Genomic DNA, 26,432 nt, shown 5'->3' with positions numbered 1-26,432 from the left:
TTCAGCATTATTTTATTTAGTAAAAGTATTGGGGATCATTTCCCCCACATAACTGGCTATTACATGAAGGATTTTTTATTATTAATAATATCTGTGAGGCAGAGCTGACTACAGTTTATATATCTAGTGTCCATTCCAGCGATCTTCATAAGGAACAATTATCCAATCACAGTTCCCTCTTACAGCACAAAGCATTGTGATTGTCCAAATAGTGTGGGCGTAGTTTGCTGGAATCTTAGCAGTTCGACAGGGTCCCACCCACCCAATCACGGTAGCAGAATTTCCTATGAGGTTTCCTGCTGGGTTCCCTAAACTAGACTAGCACTGGGAAATGTTTGTTCAGGTATAGCCACTGCTACCTTTACAGAAGAATTGGGGCCCGTTTCCACGACACGCGGTGCAGTGCAGTTACCGCACCGTAACCAAACTGCATCCAATGTTTATCAATGGAGCCGTTTCCGGTCACATTCAGATGCAGTGTGGCTACATTTATGGCTTACATGCTGCAGTTTTCTGCAGTACGCATGCGGGTTCCACAGGGATTGTATTGAGCCGCATCACGGCGCGACCGGAACTACATGCGGCTGTATGCAGTGCATCAATGCGGCCATTGGAAAGGGACCCTTAAAGTGTAAATGTATTTGGGCAAGAAACTAATAAAACTGGTTATATTGGACTAGTATAATCGTTCAGCTGATACGACCATTCAGCTGACAAGACTAGTTTTGACCGGTCCGCCAAGCGGAACGATCATTTGTACACACGTCTGACTTGACGTCCAAACCACCAGTCTAAACGACCGGTCGTTTGGAAAAATCAGGTGTGTATGTACCTTAAAAGTAGCCATACACTGGTCGATTTGCCATTAGATCGACCAACTGACAGATCCCTATCTGATCGAATCTGATCAGAGAGGGATCGTATGGCTGCCTTTACTGCAAACAGATTGTGAATCGATTTCAGCCTGAAACCGATCATAATCTGTTGAGCTGCTCCTGCCGCCTGTCCCCCCCCGTATACATAACCTGAAGCTGGCTCCGGGTCCTCTTCTCCACGCTGCACCGCATCCCGCACCGCATTCCAGCATACACTGTCACTCCGTGACCAGGAACTTCAATTAGAGCGCCCTCTATTTGAACTTCCTGGTCACTGGAGTGACAGAGGAAGTTAATGTACGCTGGGATGGAGCAGGAACAGAGCGGTGCAGCGCGGAGAAGATGCCAGGAGCCGGCGTCAGGTAATGTATACCTGTATCGGATCGGTCGCCGCTAGTGACGCGCTCCCTACCCGCGGGCGATCGACGGTAATTTCTCGTGCGGCACGATTGACGGACCGATCCGATTTCGGGAGGAAATCGGATCGGCGGGTGCGCTTAGCGCGAACGATTGGCAGCAGATTCGATCCCAGTGATTGAAACTGCTGTCAAACGCCGGCAAATCGGGCCAGTGTATGGCCAGCTTAAGAGTCATAAACTTGACTACATAGCTAATACCGTATGAGTGTGTGCTCTGACATATCAAAGGGAGGAGCAAGAAAAATAAAGAGGAGAAGAGAAAGGCACTGCGGTAAGGTAAATCCACCACCAAAAATAGAGAATTTCATGGTATGGGGGGATTATTATTAGATGCCCAGTAGAAAGGTAATCTTTATATTGTAAAGAATAATATTGCAGAATTCGGATCTAGATAGTGTTTATATTATAGGATATGAGCCATTAACTCATTTAGGACCGGCAGGCTCTCACCCCGTGACCACTTGAAGTGAACCAGAGACGAAGCACCCTCATGTATCTTACCATATATATCAGTAGGAACATTAGAGAAAACGCCTACTCTGCACTCTGTTACATTCTCCACTGCTCAGCCTGTTTGTTATCTGCCCTGATAAAACCCCGACTGAGCATTGTCTGGCTTTTCTCAGGAATCATTATAGCTGAGTCAATATAGCAGAGCCAGAAGGGGGCAGGCTTGGACTTGAAAAGACATCAGAGAAGACAGACTTGGCTATAATGTTTACTGAGCAAAGCCAGACTGAATGCTCGGTCGGTGATTTTATCAGGGCTGTGAACAAGCAGGCTGAGCAGTAGAGAATGAAACAGGGAGCAGGGTAGGTGTTTTCTCTAATGTTCCCACTGATATATATGGTAAAATACATGAGGTTGCTTCGTCTCTGGTTAACTTTAAGGACCGCGGTGTTAAATTCCCCCCCCCCCCCCCCCCAGTGAACAGGCCTTTTTTCACAAATTGGGCCACTGCGGTTTTACGGCCTTGCTGCAGAGCCACACAACTCAGCACACAAGTGATCTCTCCCCCCCCCCCCCCCCCCCTCCTCCTTTCTCCCCACCAACAGAGCTTTCTGTTGGTGGGGTCAGATCTCCCCTGGCGGAGTGGAGCTCAGTCATCAGAGTGGAGATGCGCGAGCGATCTCCTGCAAAGCCCATAGGAAGCCATTCATGCCAATCGGCATGGAGTGGTCCTAGGGCTGCCGCACTGCTCACACCAATCGGCGTGGAGCAGTCGGCAAGAAGATAAAATGGACCTGAACTCAGAACTTCCTCTCTGCTCTAAAAAATTGCATAAGAACCTTCAGGGTACGTTTCCACTTGTGCGGCACGATTTGCTCGCGGAAAACGCGTCAACGAATCCGCATACAGTTGCGGATTCGTTGACGTTTTCATGCGGATTTTCACGCGGAATCAATCGCGATTTTTAACAACGCGATTTTAACCATGTCAATGCCGGCAAGCATGGAAACGCCGAGAAAACCGCAAGACTCAAGTGCTTGCGGTTTTCCTATTTAGTTACATGACCGACGATTCGCGTGCGCGGCGTGCGAATTCTGACGGCTCTGCTGTGCAGATTTTTTCTGCAGAGCGAGCCGCACAGAATTCCTGACAAGTGGAAACGGCGCCATCCACTTGTATTGGTTGAGCGAATCGCATGCAGATTCGCTCTAGTGGAAACGAGCCCTCAAAGAAAATACCTTTTGTTAAAGCTGATACAAATGATGCAATAAATCTGCAGTGTCTACTTCCTGCTTTTATGGAAGCAGACATATTGTTAAAATCCTGTTTACAAATTAGCTGCTCAGCTGTGGCAGAGGAGATTCCTGAGATGACGCAGCCAAGAGATCACATTATGGTGCTGATTATTCACAGATGAGGGTGAATTAGACAGGCTAAACCCTCTAAATACACACAGGGTGCATTTCTTTGTTTTCCTACCTGTGCAAGAGTTCAGGTCCACTTTAAGGACCAGAGCCTTTTTTCATTCTTTTGTTTGTGATCACTGTTATTGGCTCACCTAGTAAGCTGCCAATGAAACTGGCTCCTTACCGAGAGACCAGAAGCTCCAGTCTCACATGACAGCCAAAACCAGCGGCCCATCAGTGGTAGGAACTGCAAGTGCAGTGTAGAGTCTAAGGCCTAGTGCACACCGAGTGGTTTTTGGAGCGATCCGCCGGCCGCATCCGCCTGGAAAAACGCTTGGCTAATGTATTGCAATGGGATGGTGCACACCGGCGGTTTGAGGTTTTTGCCAAGCCGCAAACGCGCCTCCTGCTGCGCGTTTGCGGATTTCGGAAGCGTTTCGTCCTCAATGTAAAGTATAGGAAAACCGCAAACCGCTCTGAAAAACGCTACTTCAGAGCGGTTTGCCAGGCATTTTTGTTACAGAAGCTGTTCAGTAACAGCTTTTACTGTAACAATTTGTGTAATCTGCTACACAAAAATGCACCCAAAACCACTAGGTATGTTTAGAAAACCTCTCTAAACATACCTAGAATCGCTCTGAAATCAGCTCCCAAAACCGCTAGCGTATTGCGGATCTGCTAGCGGTTTTGGTGTGCACTGGGCCTTACATCCGCCGTCCCAAATTGGTTAAAGTATACTTAGATTTACATAGACACACTGGTTTAAGTCCCAAAAGGGCTTCTGGTGGGCTTTTAGGAAAGGTCTGTGCTGTGTCCATGTACAATATTTGATCAAATCTGATCCAAAACCTTTTCATTTTAGGGAACTGACACTATATGCTGTATGTACTAATGTACCTTTCTGCCCACTTTGTCTAAAATATCTATCTGAGGATTGTTCGTTTATTCTGGAAATTTTATCGGGAGTAAAATACCATCTTAGTAATAATTTACAGCTTAAAAAAATCAAACAAACCTCTTTTCACAAAAAATGGCAAAAGTGTACAAGCAATTATATGAGAAGCCAAGTTCTCTCCAGTCTCCTCCAGAGGTTGAATAACATACCAGTAACTATGGTAGGCACTGGGGATAAGATACATGTAGGTTAATAATCTTGGTATTTTCCAGTTGCAGTACCATTGGGGCTGAAATTAGAATACACATTCAGCTCAGTGGATGGGTTCTATCAGGTTCAGGTACAGCAAGCAGTCCATATTTAATCATATAACATGGCCCTTCACTACACCTTAGTTACTAGACCCCCTTTCATAGACACTACAAGTCCAGTAGTCAGATGACATGTTGCTGGTACATCAATGAATATAAGGTCCTCTGTGCTTTCAACATTTGGTACACCAGCCTATCCAGCTACTTCATAGATGGCCCTTCCTTGCCAGATCAGTTTCATGGATAGAATCGTGTAAGGTGCAGCAAACAGCTTTACTCTCACAATCCATGCTCACCATTTTTAACGCAGCCTATCATCACAGCAGCATCTCTTTGGGCATTTTGAATGGCATTCTGAGGCAGATGCCCTGTGTCCATGTGATTTCTTGTACAAGAAGGGGGCTTCATATTCCCATTACACATTCTCAAATGACATGGAAGGGTGGGGGTTAAAGACAACTGTAAGGATAGGTATATGGAAGTTGCCATATTTACAGTATTTACCTTTAAGCAATACTAGTTACCTGGCTATCCTGCTGATCCTCTGTCTCTAATACTTTTAACCATAGACCCTGAACAAGCATGCAGCAGACCAGAGATGTTAGTCAGACACTACTGCAGCCAAGTAGACCAGCAGGGCTGCCAGGCAACTGGTATTGTCTAAAAGGAAATAAATATGGCAGCCTCCATAGTCTTCTTACTACAGTTGTCCTTTAGCTTGTATATAAATACTGATGTAAACATTTTTATTTGTATTTTTTTAACCTCTTAAGGACCACAGTGCACCCTGCTAATGACCAGGCCATTTTTTTTAAATAGGCCACTGCAGCTTTAAGGCCAAGCTGCAGGGCTGCACAACACAGCACACAAGTGATCTCCCCCCCCCCCCCCCCTTTTTTTTCTCCCCACCAACAGAGCTCTCTGTTGGTAGGGGGCTAATCGCCCCCTAGTGTTTATTTTTTTACTGTTGTGTATTATATTATGTCTTTATTTTGTTATTATTTTTTACGATTTTTATTTTTTCTCAAACCCCTCTCTCCCCCCAGCCAGCCAATCCTGGCGATCGGCTGTCATAGGTTTCTGCCTATGAGAGCCGATCGCTCTCTTGTGTCCCAGGGGGACAGCCGTGTCACACGGCTGTCCCCAGTATAGCGCTGCTGCAGATCGCAGCGATGTACGAGGTAGTCGAGCAAAACCGCCATGTAACTACCAACAGGAGATGAGCGCACAGCCTGTGCGTGACGCGGACGGCAAGCAGTTAAACTATACATAGATGGTAGAATTCAGTTTTTTTCTCTGTTTAAAATCTGGAAACCTGAACTATAAATTAGCTTGAAATATTTTCCCCATCTTTCTCTTGGAAAATCACATATGCGCAATTATAGTTTCCAGCGTAGGAGCCTCAAGTCGCCACCTAGTTGACTCATTATAGAGGCTACATATTTCTAACTTTTAAATTATAGGGGAACATGAAGTGAGAGGTATAGAGAGGCTGCCATACTTATTACCTTATAAATAATACCAGTTGTCTGGTATTCCTGCTGATCTTCTGGCCTCAGTAGTATCTGGTTCACGCACATGAAACAAGCATGCAGTTCATCTTGTCAGATTTTTGTCAGAAACATGATCTGCATGCTTGTTCAGGGTCTATGGGCTAAAAGCAATAGAGGATTAGCAGGACAGCTAGGCAAACTGCATAGTTTAACATTAAATAAATGTACAGTAGGTCTATATATCCCTCTCACTTGAGGTTCCCTATAAATTAATTCTTGGGGGGAAAAAAATTAGGATTTAATATCAAAATGTATTGTTAATTTGTTTGCGAGACATAAGTTTTCAGTTCTGGTCTACTATTAAAGAGACACTGAAGCAAAAATAAAAAAATTGATTTGTATGTGTAGAACAGCTAAGAAATAAAACATTAGGAGCAGAGACATAAGTCTAATATTTCAAGTACAGGAAGAGTTAAGAAACTCCAGTTATCATCTATGCAAAAAAAGCCATTGAGCTCCACGACTTTCAAAGTCGCAGAGAGCTCTGTCTTCTGAAGCTTATTATCTCAACTGTCAGGCACAGTATTGTTTTTTCTTTGGCAGCGGACAGGTCAATTGTTCACAAGACTGCTCTGTAAAAATATTTAAAATGCTGAGTAGTGTGTGAACCACAAATATTAGAGAATGATGCAATGTTATAAAAAAAAAAAAAAAAAAACTAACTGAAAATAAAAATGGGAATATTTTCTTTGCTACTAATCTTATATATATTTTTCCTTCAGTCTCTCTTTAAGTCCCAAAAAATTTAGTTGGTGTTTTAAAATGACACTCACACTAGCGTGTTGTTGTCAGATGAACTATCAGACAGGTGCGACATCTCAGACGAGGTCTAGACTTTTCCAGCAATAAGGGCTGGAACCCACAGGAGCGCTTTTGGCAGCGTTTTGGCAGCACTGCGATATGCTAGCAGTTTGCCAAAACGCTGGGCTAATGTTAATGGATGGGGCAACTTCCACAGGAGCGTTTGCGTTTCTCAGAAACGCAAACGCAGGACCTGCAGCATTTTGAGAGCGTTAGCGCTTCAATGTAAAGTATTGAACCGCTAGCGGAAACGCTCAGCAAAACCTAAACTGAGCGGTTTTGCTAGCGTTTTGCGGTTCAGCACACTGTAACAAAATGAAAAATAATTCACAGGACCAATCAGGATCAAAACGCAAAACGCAAAACGCTAGGCACCCGCTGGGGAAAAAAATACAATGTTGCAAAACACGACCAAAAACGCGCATGAATCCGCTTGCAAACCGCTCAGGCAAAACGCTAGCGGTTGCGTTTTGCGTTTGCGGTTTTCAGTGGGTTCCAGGCCTAACTCATCATTCAGAACAGTTTCAGTGTAAAAGGTAGGGCAATAAAGTGGGCTAAAACTTCATATTAACTGAAAAAAAAAATAATGAATCCAATAAGAAATTATTTATTTGCATTGTGATATAAGATAGGTACTGTAGCTAAAAAACAAACAAAAAAAAAAAATAATAATCCCCCCCCCCCCCCCCACCAAAAAAAAAACAAAAAAAACTTGCCACACTCCTGTTGGCACTGCACAGTACAGCATATAGGGACCTATTTTAGGGGTCCATCTGAAAATGGCGCAGGGAGAAAAATGGCGCACCGTTCTGCCGATAAATGTATCATAAAACGCTATTTACCGTTTAATGTAAATACAATAAAACGGTAAATTTCGTTTTATGCTACATTGATTTCAGAGCGATGCGCCGCGATAAACATGCAGGGCTAGTATAGGCAGCGGGGGCTGGGGGAGAGAGGCAGCGGGAGACTAGAGGGCATAGGCAGCGGATGTATGCAGAAGCATACGTTACCTTATCCTGGGCCAGTGTAGTGAAAAATTTTGCTACCCATCATATTTTGCAACTTGCCATAGAGGACAGTGTATGACTGTGTAGGCGTGGCTTCTCTCTGTTAACACGCCTGTAATTTTTTGCAACCACAGATCCCATTGAGCTAGAAGGGGGATTGTTCCCTCCAGGGGGGGGTTATTAGTTGAGCAAGAGGGGGGATTGTTCCCTCCAGGGGGGTTATTAGATGAGCAAGAGGGGGGATTGTTCCCTGGGGGGGTTATTAGTTGAGTAAGAGGGGGGATTGTTCCCTCCAGGGGGGGTTATTAGTTGAGCAAGAGGGGGAATTGTTCCCTCCAGGGGGGGTTATTAGTTGAGCAAGAGGGGGGATTGTTACCTCCAGGGGAGGTTATTAGTTGAGCAAGAGGGGAGGGTTCTGTGTGAGAATTGGTTTGGTTGGGTTGCATCTTCTGATACAGATAGGTTAAAGTCAATGGTTAGGTTGCACTTTCTGATAGCTATACCTATAAATAAGTGCAACCGGTTGCAAAATCTGATAAAGTTGCAAAAAATTTCACCACACCGGCGATCGCTCCTTCCATTCGTTTGCTGTAGTCCCGCAGCCGGCCAATCAGCATGCGGAGACTGATGCCACATGGTGATTGGCCGGCTGCAGGACTACAGTAAACGAATGGAAGAAGTGAAGGAGCTGAGGGAAGGAGCGATCGGCGGCCCAGGACAAGGTAACGTATGCTTCTGCACACATCCTTCCCGCTGCCTATGCCCTCCAGTGTCCCGCTGCCTCTCTCCTCCCCCGACCCCCGCTGCATTTTTGAACACTTATAACGCTATTTAGCGTTATATGTGTAAGGCACACTGCCTGCGCCATTTTTTAACACTTATAACGCTAAATAGCGTTATATAATGTAAGTCTATAGGGCGCCCTTTGTATTCCCCTGGCGCTGTGCGCCATTATTAACTGTCACGTATTTTAGATAAAGGGGTTTACATATATTTGAGGCACTAACTATTTTTAGAATATTTTTTATTTCTGGATGTTACAACCCCCTTTAAGCATTGTTACTACTATGGTGTTGCTGTATCATGGTTTCTTTGACTTTATGTCTACTTCAACACTGTATGATGTAAATAGGAATAGGTTTGATTCACACAAAAAAAGTGCAGCGCAGTACATAACAAAAATAGACACAAAAGAGTTATTGGGCAACAGGCTGTTTTCCTGGCAGAGGCAGTTGTGAAACATTGCATCCCTGAAGCATGTACACATTCTGTGTACAGTGTGGTATATTTCTGATACTTGTGCAATGTATTTCATTTAGCATTGCCCAAGGAAATGCAAAGGGCTGAATCTCAGGGACTCTTCTGTCTCCCCTTTATTTTGGATTGTCCCACTCCTCACAATTTAATATTTATTGGATTTATATAGCACCAACATATTGCATGGTGCTGGACAATAAATACGGTTATTATAGACAATTACAGTATAATCAAGCATTGATGGTACCTTCTCAAAATGTGTAAGCTACCCATGACAAGTGCACTAATGTACCCCGATAGACTCATATGCACCCCCACAGAAACATGAATGCTGGAATCATGAGTCCTTCAACTCTTTGGTCCAGGAGAAGCAGCGTATAATGATTTCGAAAAAGTTTCTACTTTTGATTTTTCACTCCTTGGGGATAGTTGAACCACCAGCAAGCACAATAGTCAAAATAATTTTGACAGTACTTTTTCACCTACTATTTGCTATTTTTTTCAATTGCAAAGTATTGAAATAATATTTTAAAGATTTAAATAGAAGATGAAAAATAGGTGAAAACTCAAGAGAAAAAGTGACTATGGGCAAGAGAGTTCTTTAAATTCTTTGCAATTTTATGTTGAGGAACATGATGTCTACTAATGGTTTGCGCATGCAGTGTTTCCTTGCTATTTTTACTCTGCCTGCTCTTCTCCTTTTATACCCAAGCATGTTACAAACCTGTTGCCAACTTACCGGTATATCATTTTGAGATAATTCACCAGTTTGTTTTGTTTAACATTGCACAGGCTTTTAAAGGCACCTATACATCTAGTCTCTTGTTTGCTTCTGTCACTAAGCATGCAGAGTGTCCAAAAACCTGTTTTTGTGTAAAATAAGGCTTTTACAGTTAAAAAAACTTCCTCTGACTTCACAGGTCTAGGAAAACACATTACTTTTCAAAGACAGTGCTACAATAATGAATTACATTATAATATGAGGGTTTTTTTTTGTATATATATATATATATATATATATATATATATATATATATATATATATATATATATATATATATATATATATATATATATATATATATATATATATATATATATATATATATATATATATATATATATCTCTATCTCACAGTAGGCTGTAAATTAATGGACAACAAAAAAACAGGTGATGGCTTGGAGGCCTTGATTATCAGTCACTAAATAAAACCACATCTTTCTTTTATTCTGTTTATTATAGGTACCCTAATCTTATTAAAATATCCATACCCTCGGGAGGTAGAGGAGCCATCAATATATGAATCTGTCCGAGTTCATACTGCCATGCAGTCTGGTCGCTCTGAATCTGACCTGGTGCCTGTAGCTCCCTCAGTAAGTAACAGTGACATCAATGTGATCTTGTGTTCAATTAATCAAACCAGGCCAGTTTTGCTGGATCACCCAGGTTCTCCAATGTTCTTCAGGCTGGAAGAGCCTTAATAAACGACACCATAAGCAATTAACCCTTTCCGATCCTGCATGGGACTACGTCCACCGTTGGACTTTTCAAGCATAGGCCCAATGTCTGATATGGTCCGATTTAGGAAAAATGGCTGCCACTAGGAGAGGTTATTGCTGGATAAAATCCGGCACAGCGTCAACCCATTCAGATCAGTGTCGGACTAAGTCTGACACTTTGATTACCACCAGCCCCATCCTTCGTTGCCTTGCCATTTAATTCCAGAATTACATGGGCGCATTTGGGTTTGAGCCTTGGGGGCACAATTGATGGATCAGTGTCACCCTATGTGGATCAAAGTGTCCCCTCCCATTCCATGCTGCACTGAACAATAACAGAATTATGCTGGTGCATACACAAGGGGGCAAAGCTACTGCAGATGAGCTGGTGCTGGCCCCACCTAGCCACATCTAATGCCGGGTCGCTTCCCCGCTGTAACGTAAGCCCCACCGGCATCCTGCAGGACAGTACAATCCAATCACCCCAACCCCAGCAGGAAAAATGTAAGTGCTGGGGGGACTAGGTTGTTCAGGAAATGATTGAAGTGGTATAAAGGGGCACTACAGTGAAATTTAGGCTATTCGGATTTCCTTAGTGACTTGTTTCTATTAGGAAGAGCAACACATTAGATAGTGCTGATGTTTACAAAGGTCATTTGAATAGTATAATTTATAGCTCAGCTACAGATCCTGGCATCACTAATAGGGCAAGGGAAGGACGTAGTCTGTGTTCAGTTAGGCTAATAGATCTTTCTCCTCTCTGGCAGCAAAAGCCCCGTCCTCCTAATGCAAGTTCATTCAGCAGAAAGAACTGCACTTTGGATTGTCTTAGGTAAATAAACAGGTTGAGTGTTTATTTATCAAACACCTTTCACAGCATAAACGTACATGCACACGGTTGTTTGGATGTCAAATCGGGCGTGTATACAAACGTTCATTCGGCTGATAAGCCTGATTTTTTTTCAAATACTTTTTATTTATGCAAAAGTTTTTACAGAGCAAAGTAAGAAGACATCATACTGTCACATGAATACAACCGAACATATACATATCTTTGTCATCAGTTAGTTGTACACGGGATTACCTGCAAGTGGAAGGCCCGACGTTGCCTTATCTGGTAAACTTTTTGAAGATAAGCTTAATGTTCATAGGTAACAGGGGTGATATTGGTAGTTGAGCTCATATAGATAAAACAGTGTAAATATCCACTTGTATTACGATCCGCGGAGATGTGTCCAGTTCGATAAGCCTGATTTTGATGGATGAAAACCAGTCTTATCAGCTCAACGATTGGAAAAATCAAACGTGTGTATGTACCTTTAGGAGAAAGGACTGGGCTTTCAGCGGTCTGAGAGGAGAGAGAGCTGTTATCACACAGTAACTAAACACAGAGTACGTTGCTTTCCTTGCCTTGGCGACATCATGATCTGTATCCGAGCTATAAATCATATCCAGATGACCTTTTTAAGCAGCACTATATAACAAATGTTGCTCTTCCTAATAGAAACACACTACTAAGGAAATCCGAGTAGCCTACAGTTCGTTGTACTGCCTCTTTAAAGAAAATCTGTATTAAGAAAAAACACAGCTGGGGGTTACTCACCTCGGGTGGGGGAAGACCCTGGATCCTATCGAGGCTTTCCCCGTCCTCCTCTGTCCCACGGCGGTGGCGATACAGCTCCCCGAACGTCGGGAATGTAAATATTTACCTTCCTGGCTGCAGCACAGACACAGTAGCGGCTCTCGGCTCCAAAATAGGTGGAAATAGCTGTTGGGTTCGTCTGCATTGACTTTTATTAGCATAGCTCTTTTTGGGATCGCCAGGGATCCCAAAACGCTGCTAAAATCACTCAAGTGGACCATAGCACTTATTGTTGTACACAACTACTGTATGTACAGCAAAGATTAATTGCAAAGATCAATTTTTAATAATACAGTATTAAATTCTAAATGGAACCTTGAACAGCACCTGTCAATACAATACTATAGCAAATTGTAACACAAGGTAAACAGAAGTAAAGCAAGATGTCCACCACTCATAACACTCGCTGTCTACCTGTATAATCCTCAGTCATTTGTTTGTTTTTTAGCTTGGCACGAAGGAAGGATATCTAACAAAACAAGGAGGACGTGTAAAGGTAAACAGTTTTCAAACTCTTATGAACTCGCTGTTACATAATGCCCTATGTGGGAAACCCAACTCATAGAGGCGCATGTGACCACTCTGATCAGGTGATAGACTTGTAGGGTTCATTTGCTGCTCACAATCATGCTGAAGCAGGAAGTGGTCACAGCAAATCAGAGCCTTGCACATCTAGCAACTGATAGACACAATCGCATCAGGATATGTGGGTTTGGCAGTGAGCAGAGTTTAGAGCTTTAGAAATCTTGTGCCTATAGGCTTCAGAGACATAAATCCAGCCATGAACCTACTGTATATACACATACATGCTACATGAGCTGTCTTGGGTGAAAACCTAGCATCTGTACAGTTGTCTCCCAAGGCCTCTCCTTGGCCTCTCCTTTTGTAACCTACTGAGCAGACTTCTGCTATTGTAGTTCCCAGAATGCGTTTCACTTGTACAGACTTCAAATCATGTATAGCTTCTTCATTTAGCTTTTTATTTTAGGCCTAACTTGATCTTCAGCAATGTCACTTCTGTCACACTTTATGAAGACATTTATAATCCACAGCCTGACTGATGTTTTTCTACTTTTTGTGAAATCACAGGAACCGTACTACAGAAGGCTAGAGCCTCTGAGGATAACTATAGTCAATATGTAGCAATAAAATCCTCAGGGCTGCATCAAATATATTTAATAAAGATTTCCCACGCTCTGGTGTTTCCTGCAGCCACCAGTGCTCAAACAAAACACACAAGTGCTCAGTAACGTTACACAACAATTGCCCGCTCTCCCAGGTGTGCTGTGCTTTTTAGTTTGAGACAATAGCTCATCCAATCTTTTATCTCTGTGGTGGTGGTCTGGTGGACATATCTATCTATCTATCTATCTATCTATCTATCTATCTATCTATCTATCTATCTATCTATCTACTGTATCTATCTATCTACTGTATCTATCTATCTAACAATTATTTACATTCAAAACTATTTCAGAAGCAGATAGATTCTTTCCATGAAATGAGGTTTGAGGGATCAATGCAATGCAGTGTGTACGCCCTGGCACAATACTTTTGGCCTCTGACAAAGCAGGTGTATATCCTGCAAAACGATTGTCAGGCCATACATACTGGCTGCATTGTCTGTCTTCTGTGAGAATGGATACAGGCCTGGAACCCACTGAAATCCGCAAACGCAAACCGCAACCGCTAGCGTTTTGTCTGAGCGGTTTGCAAGCGGATTCATGCGCGTTTTTGCTCGTGTTTTGCAACATTGTATTTTTTTGCCCAGCGTTTTGCGTTTTTATCCTGATTGGTCCTGTGAATTATTTTTCATTTTGTTACAGTGTGCTGAACCGCAAAACGCTAGCAAAACCGCTGGTTTTGCTGAGCGTTTCTGCTAGCGTTTCAATACTTTACATTGAAGCGCTAACGCTCCCAAAATGCTGCATGTCCTGCGTTTGCGTTTCTGAGAAACGCAAACGCTCCTGTGGAAGTTGCCCCATCCATTAATATTAGCCCAGCGTTTTGGCAAACTGCTAGCGTATCGCAGTGCTGCCAAAACGCTGCCAAAAGCACTCCTGTGGGTTCCAGCCCTAAAGGTGTTTCTACAAATTCTAAGTGGTTGGTGCCCAGATCTCTCAAGCTTCTTTTTATGGTATGAATAGTCTTGTTGCCCAGAGGCAGAGCCACATAACTTTTTTCCCTCACACGTCTGTCCAATTTGCATTTAATACTGACCACCGCCAGCTGTTTCTTACTGCTTATGTTATACAGATCTGACTCTGGTCTCTTTCTTTCTCCCTCCCTCTCTCTCTCTCTCTCTCTCTCTCTCTCTTGGTCTCATTTCTTCTGCTGCACTCTCAAGAAGATGAAACAACTGAATATCCATTAGACTTATGAAACCCTTCAGTAGCTATTTTCTATTTTATCAGCTGCACTAATCTGTAATCTTTCTTGATACTTTTGTTATGCCTCTTGTGTTCATAAAACTCCATGTTATGTTTTCAGTCATAATAGCAGTGAGGAAAATGATCTGACCAGCATTATTAGAACTGGCTGAAACCCATAATGGTTCAGGCTGTATTTACTGCACAATTGCAGCAGCTGATCTAGTGTAGTATTACTACTGCTTAATCCCTCAGTGTACAGCCTGCACTAATCACTAAAATAACTGTAACAATGCGACCATTATCATCTTGTGTCTTTCAGACTTGGAAAACTAGATGGTTTACACTGAGCCGTAATGACCTGAAATATTATAAGGATCAGATGGTGAGTTCTGTTATCTGTGATAAGTTGCACACAACAAGCATTTTTACTGACTGAGGTTATTCATTAATGTAAACTAAGCACCTTTTTTTTTCCTGGAATTTCTCCTGGTTTCTAATAGCTATAGGAGCTGCCATGTTCCCCCCTCCCCTTCTAGCTGTCCTTATCTACAGAAGTCACAGATGATATCTTCACAGCTTCCCTCCTGTTAAACTTTTAACCGTTGTCCTAATTACCCATCCCCCTCTGTTGAAGAAAGGTATTGTTTACTTCTTGCTAATGTGTGCAATAAAACAATTACATTAGTCCTTAGCTGCCTGAAACCTCTGAGGTCTGGCAGGCCAGCAGAAGTGCTAAACTTTTAAATGTAAAAAGAAAAGGTAAAATGGAAGGTGTTTTTAAATAATGAGACACATTGCTGGCATGCATTTTTAATGTGCTATTGAGATGCCCTGGGTGCTAAAAACGGTGCTTGGTTCACTGTAATGTAGCTCTGGTATGTTAACTTAATGGGAATATACAGTATTTTCAGTATATTTGCTTATTTACATTTATTGTATCTAGCGACTAGCATCCTGTGTAAGTTGAGTGTTGCTAACTAAGCCCTGTTCTTTATGGAGATATTATCTTTATTACGCAGCAGTAAGGGCTCGTTTCCACTAGGGGCATTTTGTAGTGTTTCACCGCATGCAATTTTAGACGTAAAGGCAGCCTATTGAAATCAAAGTGGTGGAGTTGTTTAACTGTTTGAGAAGTGTTGTTATGGAGATGGTGGTGCAGAAGATGATGTAAAGAAAGCAAACCGAGCATTTCTTTAGTTGTACCCTGTATAGAGAAATAAAAACATTTCAAAAGGAACAAAAGTTAAAATGTTTAATAAAGTGAAAGCAGTCCTTTCTCTACGCAAGTGAAACTTGGAAGTTGACACAACCCATCACCACAAAAATCCAGACCTTTATAAGCCGGTGCCTACGGACACTTACAATACAAATATTAAATGGCTAGAGAGAGTATCGCATGATGGACTGTGGAAAAACTCCAACCAACAACCAATAGAAATTCAGCTTTAGAAATGGGGTTGGATAGGCCAAAGACTCTGAAAGAGAGAGGACTCTATAGAAAGAAGAGTCCTAGGATGGAATCCACAGGGATCAGGACAAGCAGGCCTATACACGATTACAGTCCATACAGGCCCAGTAGCTTGTGCATGAAGGAAAAAAACGTGCAAAGGAGCCTTATTCCACTGGGCCTGAGCAGACCATAGGGTACTAGCGGATGCGCATGCTCATCCATGGCCATGCTTGCACAGTCACCTGACCCAGCCACTTTCAGCCATATTGGAATGGCCAACAATATAATGTTCATGAGAGCAGTGGGTGCCAGCTGGCCTGGCATACCTATGTCAGACTTGGCCTCAGGGTTAAGTAATAAATGTTACCAAGGCTTCTGATCTGTGCAACTAATTACAGAGGAAAACCTATATATTTTAAGGCAAGCTTGAAAAAAAAGCTCAAAAATGCTATTTAAAACGTATTATTATTATTATTGAACATCTGTACTTGGCTGCAATTTACAAACCAGTACATTCATACTTGTAGCATTTTTTTTTTTTAATTAAACTAAGATTTCACTTTATGCTAATAAAAAGCTAGCAGTCTTTGGTTGGCTACATGATGTTTTACTGACATTGTATTTTTATCTCTTACAGGCTCCTGAGCCAATAAAAACCTTAGACCTTACAGAGTGCAGTGCAGTACAATTTGACTACTCTCAGGAAAAGGTCAACTGTTTCTGGTAAGTATCTTAACAGATTTTCAGCATCCTCTCCACTTTTTTAAATATATAAGTAGGCGGGCCAATTAACTGTGCAACACAATAAATTCAGCATTCGTTGTCAATATCCATCCTCACGCTTAGACTTTAAAATGACCATGTAGGTTATCTTTAGCGGATCAGGTCCTTTGGGCACCGCTGTTGGCCGGCATCTAATAGACGCGTGTTAAGTTTCAGCTATTGGGCAACCGAGCACTGCAGTCATTTGGGTGCCCGATGAGGCTAGTAGCTGACAGGCTTCTACATTGCATTGCATGATTGTAGCAGCTTGGCTACTATTGGTAGTTTGGTCAAATCTGCGGTTAGGCACCCATAACAAAAGGTTCGGGTAGTATAAAGTAAAATATCAGGAACTTTAATAACCTGGTGCTCAAATGATGCGGTGGCATCACAATACGTACTTGGCTTTAGTACTGAAAGTGGGCCTAAGGTTAAATTCACACTATGTGCAGTGTAAATGCCAGGGCTACAATTCAGAAATAATGCACAGCAACTCACAAACCCATTCACATGAGTTTTACTTATGCATTTCAACTCACTGACTACTGTAAATAAGCTCTAAGCGATTTTATAAGCTCTTGCTAATATATTGCTATGATTGTGTTCTCACTTGAGGGATGTGATTATGGGCATGCGCAGACATTTTTTTTTGGGGGGGGGTCAAGTTGTGCCGAATAATGGGAGGAAAACTTGCCCCAAAAATGGTCATGGGCCAGGATGTGGTCACGGATGGAGCCAAATTTACATGAACTTAGCAATGGTGGAGCATTAGACTAGGACTGTGGTAGAGATTAGATTGTGAGCGCCTCCGACACAGGTGTCCCCCCAGCTTAGGTAAAGACAGGGACCTCCCATGTTTAGTGACAGACTCCTCCCAGTTTAGGTAGTGACAGGTGCCCCACAGTTTTAGGTAGTGACACAGACCCTCACCCCCACTGCCTACAGGCAGCAAGCCAGCAGGTAACCATTTTGCCCCTTTGCACGGACACCCATGGATGTAAAAATCACCCATAGCATTGCATTGGCAAGAGCTTTTCAAATCACTAGCAGTTAAAAAGCTCTTTCAGTGTGAACCAGCCCAAGGGTTTATCGTTTTTCTTTTTCTTTTTTTTAATCCGATTTTTATATGATTATAAATGTTGAAAATGCAGTTTTACTTCTGGTTGATTTTTTTTTTCTTTCTTTTTTTACAGTTTGGTGTTCCCATTGAGAACGTATTACCTCTGTGCTAAAACTGGAGCAGAAGCTGATGAATGGATAAAGATTTTAAGATGGAAAATGGTAAGATGATAAATTCCAGAACATTTGTGGTGTTATGATGAAGTTATGACAAAAACCATGTAGCATCTTGACTCCTCCTCCTCTGTCTAGTCGACATGCTTAACCTTTGCCTCACCAGCCAAGCATGTACAGTAGAGTCCCGGTTAACAGGAACTCAGGCATCCGGCAGTCTCAACTAACCGGCATGCCTGGTGGGACTTTCAAGATTTGCAGTGCTTTGCGCAGAAGAAGCGACATACAAAACCTCCAGGTGCCATCTTCAAAACTTCCTGCAGCTCCCAGTGGCTTTCTTGTGGGCATATACGACTCTGGCCATGTCACATGACCTGTATCAATTCACTTGCACTCTTCAGGAGTGTGTATGTGTGTGGGGTGTTAAGGTTACATGTCGGGGGGGGGGGGGGGGTTAAAATTAGGTGTGTGGGGGGGGGGGGTATTGGAAGGGGAAGGGGGAGGGTTAGGTTTAGCTGTAGTAAAATATCCGTAATATATTTATTGATATTTTGCTAATGAAAATAAACACTCTAAAAATAGTTGACTATTGGTAAGTATACGGATACTGTACTATCGGCATCCACATTTCCTGGTACCATTTTTATTTTCGCCACCTATACACACTTTAGAATGTCTTGTCCAGAAATGTGAAAGCATGTACGTTGCTTTAGCCCACTCAGTACAGGAGTTGAGGTACCACTTGTGTATTAGCAAGCTTCATTGCTAGTTTATGGCATATAGCAAGCATTGATTTCACTTGCTAATTCATTCATTTTTTTTCTTTACCTTACAGTCTCAGTTCAGAAGGCAAACAACCCGGAGATGAAGGTTATCACAGACACAAAGCTCCATGGATCAATAAGATTTGAACACAGAAGGCCTGTGTCCATGTGAAGTCATGAACTAGACTTTTCAGAACTTTTTGAATGAATTGTGTACTATGCTGTGAGATGTCTTTTCTGTTGAATACCACAGTATGAACTGACAAGGGCTGCTGCAGTCTGTAGGGCTTATGTATGGGTGTTGGACTGTTTCAGTTCCTGAAAGCAAGCGGTTTGCCCAGAAGAGCTGTATAAAAACATCAGTCTTCCCAGTTCAAGCTATAGACCAAATTCATTGTTCATGTAGTGGAAGTAAAACAGCCTTTTTATGTAGCAGGTCATTTCGCTGCAATGCCTTGTCCAGACTCTGGCACCAGGATATGGGAGCCCATAAATCGCTGATGTTACAAGTATGAATTGTCCTCTTCAGTAGAAGCAGACCTGTTATTTATTATATTGTGAATCCCTGTCCCCATGTGAACATAGGTTAGAGTTGTCTGCTATAAGTCAAGGCTTCCCAGAACTGTTACATTCTTTTACTGTTCTCTTTTTATAACCCTGTGCGTTGTTTACAATAGCAAGAAAAAGGCTGATAAATCTCTCAAAGTAAAATAAAGTGTAAATATTTGTTATACATAAGTGGTGCTTATTTTGGGAATGTTACTGATGTCTTAAGACAAGGGCACACCTACTGTATCTTACAATGGAAAAGGGCTGGTACACAAGAGCTGACCCACAAGTATCTTTTCAGGCAAATGATCATACGGATTCAATTTCTGATTGATTGGAAAAAACAAAACCTACACCATTGTACGATTCTTCCAACTGTTCTTTTGTTTCAGGCCACTAGTAAACATTGATCGGCTAGTTGCACTTGTACAAAAACATTAATCTTCTGTTTCCAATTGGTCTGCAGCAGAATTCACTTCCATTCATTGGACAAACTGATAAGATTGGTCAGATGGTTGGTGAATTGTAATGTAAACACTGGCTTGCGTGTACTCTATGCAGCTTAATCACAGACAGACAACTGGTAGAGAAGAATTTACAGTACTAAACCATCTTGTAGACATGCTACTGAGGTTTTGGTTGGGGCCTCAGACCATAGTATGCAAATGTCTGCCCCAATGAGTTGCCTAGAGTGCCGGATCATATTAGCCAAGAGCAATGCACTCTGTCGTCCCTTATCACCCCTTCTTAGCAACAGAATGCAAGGCTGTAGCAACATGTCTGTACAGAACACGCCCTTGAATGGTCACATTTTTTTCGTGTGTGTACACAAATCACTAGTGGTGAGATGAGATAGTGCAGACTTCAAAGATCTTCTTAAGTTTCTAATCCTGCTTACCAAAAGGGTATTACTGCACACCTGATTGAGTTTAAGCCAGTGGGTGTGCTTCCTTAGTTCAGTTGTGTATGTATCTCAAGAATGTGATTCCAAATATTTTTGGAACAGTCAGCCCATGTATTGCTGTACACTCGCACCATGCACTGGCATCTGCTTGATCATCTCAGGCAGGGGAGTCAGGTCCTAGTTAGATTGGGACCTGCCAAAGTGCAAAGGAGTCCTGCTTTATTTAACAGAACACCACTGTAGGCCTGTCCATAAAGTCACTTGAATTCTTATGTCATTTACATAGACTATTTCATAGCACCAAAACAATACATTTACCCACCACTAAAACCGTCACATGAAATATCAATGTATGCCTTTGTACATTATAGATGAGAGCAGTTTCAGGGATCATTTCCATGGGCGGCTGAACGATTTGCTTGTCAGGCAGTTCAGCCTCCCAACCCACCTTTCTGGTGCAATTGCATGCTGCCGAGTGGTCGCAGTTGATAAACCGCACGCATCATGTTTGACATGTAGTAGTGTTACCTGGCAGCCAAACACCATCTCATGTCTCATCTGAGGGTGACAACTGCCATGCTCAGAAGCAACTCCATATGGGGGGGGGGGCACCTGTCCTCTGACCATAACCTTGTGTAAGGGAGCATTTCACTGGCAAGGAGTTCACCACCTTTAGCTGCCTGTGGAGAAGAGGCCTAAAGGTGTCATGGTTAGGAAAACAAAGCATGCAGCTTCTGAGGGATACTGCAGGGTACTGTGTTCTTTTTAGAGATAGGAAAAATCTGTGTAAATGAGGCTGCGATCTGACACTATACTACTCTGCTCTAGGAAGCACAGCTGCAGCCAGGATCTGGTTCAGTGAGCCACATCAGAGCTACTTCCTGCCAGTAGTTGAACTGCCAGACTGCTAGTGCTACATGTTAATCATACAAATTTCCACTGAACTGAAACTGAGAGCAGAGTGGTTGTCAGAAAAAGTGGAATCTCCCTTTAAAGTGAACCTGAGCTGAAAGTCAGGTCAAAAAGGAAACTTACCTAAGCAGAAGGGAGCCTCTGAATCCTATAGAGACTTTCTGGATCCTCCTTGCTCCTGCTGCCGCTTGCCCGTGAGAGGTATATGGAGGCTGTCATATTTGTTTCCTTTTAAACAATACCAGTTGCCTGGTAGCCCTGCTGGTCTGTTTGTCTGCAGTTGTGGCTGAAGTACAGAAGTAAGCATACAGCTAATCCTGTCAGTTCTAAAAATATTGTCAAACACCAGATCTGCATATGCTTGTTCAGGGTATATGGCTTAAAGTATTAGAGTCCCAGAATCAGCAGGACTGCCAGGCAACTGGTATTGCTTAAAAGGAAATAAACATAGCAGCCTCCATATAACTCTCACCTTGTGTTCACTTTAAAATGTTAAATATAGATATACATTTGGCTGTCTTGGGGAATAAGAGTTTCACTTACCTGGGGCCTCTACCAGCCCCCTCCAGCTGTCCTGTGCCTGCACTGTCAACTCAACGTTACTTTGGTCCCCCGCCGCGGCTAAGTTTCTATTTCCACTGAATGGCCAAGTCAATGGCCATTGCGCTTGCGCAGCACAGACTATGCACGTCCTAGTTCACGCTTGTCGCTGGGAGAGTTCTACACATGCGCAGTATGTAGAAATCTCATACTGCGCAGGACGCTCCTGGTGCCGGGAGCGTGATCGAGGACGAGTGTGACCAGGGCTGTGCAGGTGCAGTGGCCATCCACTAACCAGTCGGTGGAAATCGAAACTTAGCTGCGGCAGGGGACCGGAGGACCGCGGAGCGACAGCGCAGGAACAGGGCAGCTGCATGGGGCTGGTAGAAGCCCCAGGTAAGTGAAACTTTTTATCTTCGGTTTAGGTTTGCTTTAAAAAGATAACTACAGTGATAAAACTACCACTACATTTAACTTTACAGGAACTATAAATTTTAAATTGAAAAAAACAGAAAATTTAATAAAACTTGCCAGAAAGCATAGCAACAGTATATGAATTTATTCTCAGGATTTTCTACAATTCTCATCTTCCTACTTAAAGAGACACTGAAGCGAAAAAAAAATGATATTATGATTTGTATGTGTAGTATAGCTAAGAAATAAAACATTAAGATCATATACATCAGTCTAATTGTTTCCAGTACAGGAAGAGTTGAGAAACTCCAGTTGTTATCTCTATGCAAACAAGCCATTAAGCTCTCCGACTAAGTTAGTCGTGGAGAGGGCTGTTATCTGACTTTTATTATCTCAACTGTAAGTGAACTGTTTACTTTTTCTCTGCTAGAGGAGAGGTCATTACTTCACAGACTGCTCTGAAAGAATCCTTTTGAATGCTGAGTGTTGTGTAATCTGCACATATTATAGAATAATGCAATGTTAGAAAAAACACTATATACCTGAAAATAAAAGTATGAGAATATTTTCTTTGATGCTAATCTTCTAGTAATTATTCATAGTACACAACCAATTCATTATATCATATTTTTTTTCGCTTCAGTGTCTCTTTAATTACCTGAGTTGTACTGTGATCTGCTACAGGCTGAGCTCAGTCCCTCACCTGCATCAGTCAGTCTACAATCAGGCCTGCTAAGCATAGGCTTATCAGGCTTACTATATAAATGCAACTAAGTCGATTAGACCTTGGTCGATTTATGCACCGGTATTTCAAAGTACACCGGTTTCTAAGTACAAAGAACGACTGAATTAGACCAGAATTAAGCCAGAAGGAACAGACACAAGACTTGAGCAATCTGATTCACGGTTAGTGCAATAATGTTGTCTCTGCTCTTCATGATTAGCCTGCTTTCCCCTGCTATTCTCAAATCTGTACACTCACTGCATCCTCCTGCTGTCAGCAACACGCTCTACATTTCTCCCTCTTTTATCATCTCCACAGGTTGCTTCTCATGAAACTTTCTTATTCATACAACCTCGCTATACATTTCATGCTCTAACTACTCATAAATCTAAATCCCACCCTATCCTCCGCCTCCTACTACTCCTTGCTGCAGGTGACATTTCACCAAACCCCGGACCCTCTCTGCCGGCTCGCTCTTCACTCTTGCACACTAATCGCACTGCAAACAGCCAGCCACATGCACAACGAAACTGCCACAACCTTATTAAATATTCCTCTTCTCCCCCCTCCTCCCCCACCTATCTCGGCTACTCTCTGGAATGCCTGTTCAGTCTGCAACAAACTTCCTTTCATCCATGACCTTTTCAATTCCAACGCATTCACCTTCTTTGAGGTCACAGAAACATGGCTAACGCCTTCTGACACGGTCTCACCTGCCACCCTCTCTTATGGGGGATTCCACTTTAGTCACACGTCTAGAAGTGGGAATAAACATGGCGGTGGTGTGGGCATTCTGTTCTCCGATAGATGCTCCTTCAAGCCACTCACCCCCATTCCTTCTCTTTCTCTACCTTCCTTTGAAGTCCATGCAGTCCGTCTATACTCTCCCTCTAACCTCCAGATCGCAATAATCTACCGCCCTTCTGGCCCTGCTTCCTTCTTCCTAGATCACTTCTCTGCATGGCTCCTCCAGTTCCTGTCCTCCGATATCCCTACCATCATTATGGGCGACTTTAACATTCATGTTGACACCAACAATTCTGCCGCCGCTAAACTTCTGTCACTTACTTCCACCTACGGCCTGTCTCACTGCTCCAACTCACTCTAATGGTCATACACTTGACCTCATATTCACTCGTCTCTGTTCTATCACTGATCTCACTAATACTCCTCTCCCGCTCTCTGATCATAACTTACTAAACTTCTCTCTCCTCCTCTCTTCCTACCACCCTGCCTCAAGCACGCTCATATACACGCAGGAACTACCGCAACATAGACATGCAATCTGTCTTTGATGCCTTGGCACCTCTCCTCACACAACCATTCACTGACCCTGACTCAGCAGCTGCACACTATCACTGCTCAATCACGCAAGTCATGGATGCAATCACACCCCTCACCAATGTCCGCCCACACCATGTCAGTCGCCAACCCTGGCTGACCAAAGCTACTAAACAGCGAAAGGGGTGCTCTAGGGTAGCTGAACGCTGTTGGAGAAAAACTAATACTAATGAGGATTTCATTACTTACAAAAAAAGAGTTGAACAAGTTTAAAACCGCTCTCTCTTCTGCAAAACAATCATACGTCTCCTCCCTCATATCCTCCCACTTACACAATCCAAAGCGCCTGTTCAGTACTTTCAACTCCCTTCTCCGTCCACCCCCTCCTCCTCCTTCTTCATGCTTATCAGCTGAAGAATTTGCAACATACTTTACAGATAAAATTGCAAAAATGTGTGTTTTCCATGCAGACATCAAACTCCATCTCCACTCCTCTTGTTGACTGCTCTCTTTCCAATTTCTCTCCACTCTCCGAACATTCGCTCTCTTCCCTTATCTCCAAATCCCATCTAACCACCTGTTCTTTGGATCCAATCCCATCTCATTCCACAGCTATCCACATCCCTCATCCCTGCCCTATTATAGCTGTTTAACCTATCCCTCTCCACTGGAATTTTTCCATCCTCACTCAAGAGGGCTGTTGTAACACCACTATTTAAAAAACCATCTCTAGACCCCACCGAACTTGCTAACTACCGCCCAGTGTCACTTCTCCCATTTGCATCTAAATTACTTGAACACCACATTCATGCTGAACTAAGTCAGTATTTATCTGCAAATTCCTTGCTTGATCAGTTCCAGTCTGGCTTCCGGCCAAACCACTCCACAGAAACAGCCCTCACCAAAGTAGCTAATGATCTCCTCACAGCTAAATCCAAAGGCTATTATTCCATACTCATCCTTCTAGATCTGTCATCAGCATTCGACACTGTCGACCACACTCTACACCTACAGATCCTTTCATCTATAGGAATAAAGGACCTCGCTCTTTCCTGGATATCTTCCTACCTCTCTGGAAGGTCTTTCACCGTTTCTTATTCAGATCAGGCCTCCTCTTCACATCCTCTGTCTGTAGAGGTACCTCAAGGCTCTGTCCTCGGTCCCCTCCTCTTCTCCATCTACATGCACGGTCTTGGTGACTTAATCAGCTCATTTGGTTTCCAATACCACCTATATGCAGATGATACACAACTGTACCTCTCGGCCCCAGACCTTAACTCCCTCCTCACACGGGTTCCCGACTGCCTGTCCGCTATTTCCTCTTTCATGTCCTCTCGCTTCTTAAAACTTAATATGAATAAAACTGAACTAATAGTCTTTCCACCGTCCCAGTCCACCTCTTTGCCTGATATTACAATAAATGTTAACAACACGTCTAACATCAGTTCCCAAAGCACGGTGCTTGGGGGTAATATTTGATTCTTCTCTCTCATTTACTCCTCACATTAACTCCCTAACCAGCTCCTGCCATTTCCAACTGAAAAAACATAGCACGTATCCGACCTTTTCTCTCCCATGACACAACCAAAATGTTAGTACATGCTCTTATTATATCACGATTGGACTATTGCAATATATTGCTTGGTGGACTTCCAACTAACCGACTAGCACCGCTCAATTCTGTACTGAACTCTGCTGCTCGACTCATTCATCTCTCGCTCTTCCTCTGCTGACCCTCTCTGTCAAGCTCTTCACTGGCTACCAATTAACGAGAGGATTCAGTTCAAACTCTTAACCCTAACCTACAAAGCTCTCCACAATCTCTCTCCCCTGTACATCTCCTCACCAGTCTCCAGATACCAACCCAACCGTAATCTCAGATCTGCACACAAGCTTCTTTTATCCTCTTCTACAATTACCGCCTCACATTCACGTGTACAAGACTTCTAACGTGCCTCACCCCTCCTCTGGAATGCCCTTCCACAACACATCCGCCACTCTCCCACCTTTGAAATCTTTAAACGCTCCCTCAAAACCCACCTTTTCCGACAAACATATTCTCTAGCTTAGGCCATGCACCCACTAAATAACCCAATTACGCACTGCCTGTACATATACTGTATACTTCCCCACCTCTTGTTTCCACCCCATTCCTTTAGATTGTAAGCTCGCAAGGGCAGGGCTCTCACCCTTTTGTGTCATGGAATGTTATTAATTTAATTGCTTGCAAACCGTTAAACATTTATACATTTTAGCAATGTTAAATCAAATTGTAATCAGCAGTGCTGTATTTTGTATCAGCGTTCATATTTGATGTATATCATTGTCTGTATCATTATGTATCCCTTGTTTGTTTTCTTACATTGTACAGCGCCACGGAATATGTTGGCGCTTTATAAATAAATAAT

General features: G+C 42.8%; 1 protein-coding gene across 2 annotated transcripts in view; it reads left to right on the top strand.

Annotated features, from left to right (window-relative positions):
* DAPP1 (dual adaptor of phosphotyrosine and 3-phosphoinositides 1) overlaps positions 1–19,438 on the top strand; it is a 152,244-nt gene extending 132,806 nt beyond the window's left edge. The window contains exons 4-9 of one of the 2 annotated variants that reach the window (XM_068231778.1): positions 10,221–10,351; positions 12,568–12,615; positions 14,811–14,873; positions 16,579–16,664; positions 17,897–17,984; positions 18,772–19,438. In XM_068231778.1, coding sequence (XP_068087879.1) covers positions 10,221–10,351; positions 12,568–12,615; positions 14,811–14,873; positions 16,579–16,664; positions 17,897–17,984; positions 18,772–18,804 — 449 coding nt within the window. In that variant the 3' untranslated portion in view covers positions 18,805–19,438. Of the gene's footprint in view, positions 1–10,220; positions 10,352–12,567; positions 12,616–14,810; positions 14,874–16,578; positions 16,665–17,896; positions 17,994–18,771 lie in introns of those variants that run through there. The other variant, XM_068231788.1, reaches the window with a different exon arrangement.
* The last annotated feature ends 6,994 nt before the right edge of the window (positions 19,439–26,432 follow it).

This window comes from Hyperolius riggenbachi, chromosome 1, assembly GCF_040937935.1.
Source record: "Hyperolius riggenbachi isolate aHypRig1 chromosome 1, aHypRig1.pri, whole genome shotgun sequence".
NCBI lineage: Eukaryota > Metazoa > Chordata > Amphibia > Anura > Hyperoliidae > Hyperolius > Hyperolius riggenbachi.
Note: the sequence above shows the minus strand (reverse complement) of the source record. Positions and strands in the feature narration are given on the sequence as shown.